Source organism: Hipposideros armiger, unplaced genomic scaffold (assembly GCF_001890085.2).
Source record: "Hipposideros armiger isolate ML-2016 unplaced genomic scaffold, ASM189008v1 scaffold_396, whole genome shotgun sequence".
In the NCBI taxonomy this organism is placed as follows: Eukaryota; Metazoa; Chordata; class Mammalia; order Chiroptera; family Hipposideridae; genus Hipposideros; species Hipposideros armiger.
Genome location: NW_017731746.1, coordinates 1,639,164 through 1,642,686, shown reverse-complemented (window position 1 = coordinate 1,642,686; position 3,523 = coordinate 1,639,164). Strand labels below are relative to the sequence as shown.

Below are 3,523 nucleotides of genomic sequence, written 5' to 3'. Positions count from 1 at the left end.
CCCCGGCCCCGCTTCGCGTCAGTCTGTGGAGCAGGGGCGGTAGCCCAAGGGCTAGGTCTGGGTGGCAGTCCTTCCAATTCCCGCCCAGAGGGAGACACCGCCCCTCTGAGGGCGGGCGCCGGAAGTAACATAGGGCCTGGCCTAGAGCCGGGAGTCTGAAGCTACTGGAGGAGGTCAGGCCCCGCGTAGACCCGGCGCCCTACAATCGGTGCTTCTGGCTTCCTCGGATCCTAGGGTCTTGGCGGCAGCCTCCCCACCCACTACTTCCAAGCACAGCCATGTCTGGTAACAGCAGTGCGGCCGCAGCGGTGGTGAGTCCTGAGCCAGTGAACCTCGCCATTTTGGTTTTCCGGACTAGCAGTGCAACGATTGGCCCCCAGGTTACCACCCTCTGTTGTCTATTGGTCGGAACGACTATCCGTCGTTTTTGTGTGTGTGTTCGTATATTTTTTAAAGGGCCAGTAGCTGGGTTACCCTTAGGAAGGTGAGAGGGAAATCAGGGGACAGGGTTAAGAGTGGAGGGATTGCCTTGAGCGAAGCCCCCATCCCTGCGGGAATCTGGGTGGGATTCAGCCAAGGCTGGCATCCATGGCTGAATGCAGAAGACGGGGTGCTATTCCCTGGGATCCTTTCACACGAGGCAGGGCCGAGGCGGGGTGTTCGACCACCTTGGGAAGATGTTCCACTGCGGATCCAGAAAGGAGAGCATACCCCCAAGTCTCTGAACTGCACACAACCATGTTGGAAATACTCCTCCACTTTTTCCGTTTTAGTGGTCCCCAGTCCCAGTCTACTCCAGTTTACTCTCAAAGTCCCCAGCTGAAACACACTACTGGGTTACTACCATGGGACTGGGGGCGCCCTTGGGTCTTCCTATTCCTAGCCTGCCAACCCGAGCTCTGGGCTTGTGCAGATGCAAACTACAGAGCCAGTGGAGGCCACTGTCAGCCTGAGATAAAGAGGTAGGGCAGCTGCTTATCTCTCCCTAACCAGCCTGCTGGTGAGATGAAGGATTCTTTGCCATTGCAGACATTCCTGAGCACTGCACTAGAAGTAGGAAGATCTGGATTCTAGCTCCTGCTGTCAGCCCATTATTAGCTAAGTGACCCTGGGCAAGTCACTTCACCCCTCAGAGTCAGGCTTTGCTTTCTGGGAGTATGGTCCCAGATGCCTGCCCTATCTACCTGATAGGTAGTTGTGAAGATGAAAAGTGACAGCTTTAGTATATACATGCTCAATAAATAATTTTTTAATGAAACAATTTGACTTGAATATGCTGTGTGGAATCAATGAAATTAAGAGATTGTTTGAACCTAGCAGTTTTGGAGACCTTAGACAACTCTGTGGGCTCCCTGTGGCCCAGAATTTTAGTGGCCATGTTTAGCATTCCAAGCCTAGCCTAATTTGCTCAGGGTTCCTCAGGGTTTATTTATTAGAGAAGTGATAGCAATGGAATAGACTAGAGTCTAAGAACAACCAGCTGTCACCTCTTCCTCAGATGCCTGCCTGCAAAAGAGCTCCTTGGGATGAAGATCCCAGAACAAGGAGAGTTGACAGTATCTACAGTGGCTGCTGTCACATCTAGAAAGAAATAGGACCTCAGACTGAAGACCCAGCTCTGCCTGCTTGGCACTGAACACCTTTGTCCAAGGTGCCCTAGCAGGAGGAAGAGTGCTTTGATTTCTTGGCTTGGTCTCTGACGTCCCAATATTTCCTTGTTGATGAAACCATTAAGCAGCTTAGCCCCTCTTAGTTTTATAGAACATCAAAGGCAGAAGATACTTGAGTTCAAACCTCTTCATTTTTTAGATGAACAAGTAAGTACTGATGGGATGATGTGCTCAAGGTCACCCAGCCAAGAGGCTGAGCAGGACTGTACATAAAATCTGTTGACCCTAGTCCTTTATGTATCATTCCAACCAGGTTAGGGAATCCATAGCGTGGCAGCTGTTGGGTAGCTCTTGGCATCTGGGTGGCATTGAAGCTTTCTTGAGTGCCTGCTCTGTTGTGAATGCTGAATTTGTCCTCAGTGACTCAGCATAAGTTCCCTATGTGGCCCCAGCTGTCTTGCCCCTGCCTGCTACAGGCTCCACCCTCTCTGTGGCCAGGCTGATGGGCCTTATCTCTTTACCCACCTGGCTATGTGCAGCACCCCCATTGCCTTGGCCAGGATGGGCTTCAGGGCTCACTGACCTGGTTATTGCAGCAACAGCAGGTCCTACTATCGCTTCCCTCTGCTTCTTTGGATCTGTGAGGAGGGCAGAAGGTACTGAGAAAAGTAAAGGGACGATTCTTGGAATATTTTCCTACTCTAAGGCTTAGCTGGCCACAGGCCAGGCACTGAGGTTCCTTTCTTCCAAGCCAGTGATTCTGGTTCTTGGACAAGGTGTTGAAGAACACAAGGAACAGAGGGGACTATGACTTGAGGACTTTTTTTGCAGGAAGAAAACAGCCCAAAGATGAGAGTGATTCGTGTGGGTACCCGCAAGAGCCAGGTGAGTGCAGGTACTGGAAGGAGGAGGTTTGTTGGAAGAGTCCTGTGCTCACAATATTACAAGTTGGGGGGCCCAGAGGGTTAGTTCCCAGCAGCTCAAGGATGGAGGAAATGTGGTGGCTGGGTGTTAAATTTCATGCATAATGGCAGATTGCATTCTGTGGAGAGATATTCCTTGGGCTATGGAAATTGTTGGGGTGCAGAGGATTCCTAGGCCAAAACTCTTCTCTCCTTCCTAAGTGGGCATTCAACCCCCTATCTGAATTCCAGTCCTTTCAGAATCACACTGACCCTATGAGGGTCTGAGCTCAGGGCAGTGGCCAGGGAAGGACAGGACTAATCCATATTTCTGCCCCCAGCTGGCTCGCATACAGACGGACAGTGTGGTGGCAATGCTGAAAGCCTTATACCCAGGCCTGCAGTTTGAAATCAGTGAGTTTTCTGGACAGGCATGAAAGCTAACAGAAAGCTCTTACCTTCTGAAAGGGAGAACAGAGCGTTTCTGTCTTTGCCCAGGACCAAAACCTGGTCTCACTGTCTTCGAGAATTCATGGCTGTCCCCAGTTTTGAGGGCCCTTTCCTCAACACCTCCAGCACTGACTACCTGGGCTAGCCTGGCATTTAACATCTTCTGCTTTGGGTCTTTTTATGAGGATGTCTGACTTTCTGCTAGAATATATATTCCCAGAGGGTGGGGGTTGGGGCTTATTTGCCTCTGTATCTACCTTGAATCTTAGCACAGTGCTGGGTTCAGTAGGTGCTCAATAAATACTTTTCAGTGAGTGCCTGATTGATTCTCTCTGCAGTTGCTATGTCCACCACAGGGGACAAGATTCTTGATACTGCACTCTCTAAGGTAACATTTCCACCCCCAATCCTTGTCCCCCTCCTCTCTCCTTCCCCCAAGAGATTCATTCTGAGGCTCTTTCTTGTCTGGCAGATTGGAGAGAAGAGCCTATTTACCAAGGAGCTAGAACATGCACTGGAGAAGAATGAGTAAGTGAAAGACATGAGAGAACATTCAAGATG

The 3,523-nt window shown here is 50.5% G+C and overlaps 1 protein-coding gene across 4 annotated transcripts in view; it reads left to right on the top strand.

The window, feature by feature from the left end:
• Window positions 1-65: 65 nt before the first annotated feature.
• The window catches only part of HMBS (hydroxymethylbilane synthase), a 6,811-nt gene continuing 3,353 nt past the window's right edge, over window positions 66-3,523 (top strand). Inside the window, exons 1-5 of one of the 4 annotated variants that reach the window (XM_019663560.1) lie at window positions 66-380; window positions 2,442-2,495; window positions 2,854-2,926; window positions 3,301-3,350; window positions 3,435-3,490. In XM_019663560.1, the coding sequence (XP_019519105.1) occupies window positions 279-380; window positions 2,442-2,495; window positions 2,854-2,926; window positions 3,301-3,350; window positions 3,435-3,490 (335 nt within the window). In that variant the 5' untranslated portion in view covers window positions 66-278. Of the gene's footprint in view, window positions 381-1,248; window positions 1,818-1,847; window positions 2,267-2,441; window positions 2,496-2,853; window positions 2,927-3,300; window positions 3,351-3,434; window positions 3,491-3,523 lie in introns of those variants that run through there. The other 3 variants (XM_019663562.1, XM_019663561.1, XM_019663563.1) reach the window with 3 other exon arrangements.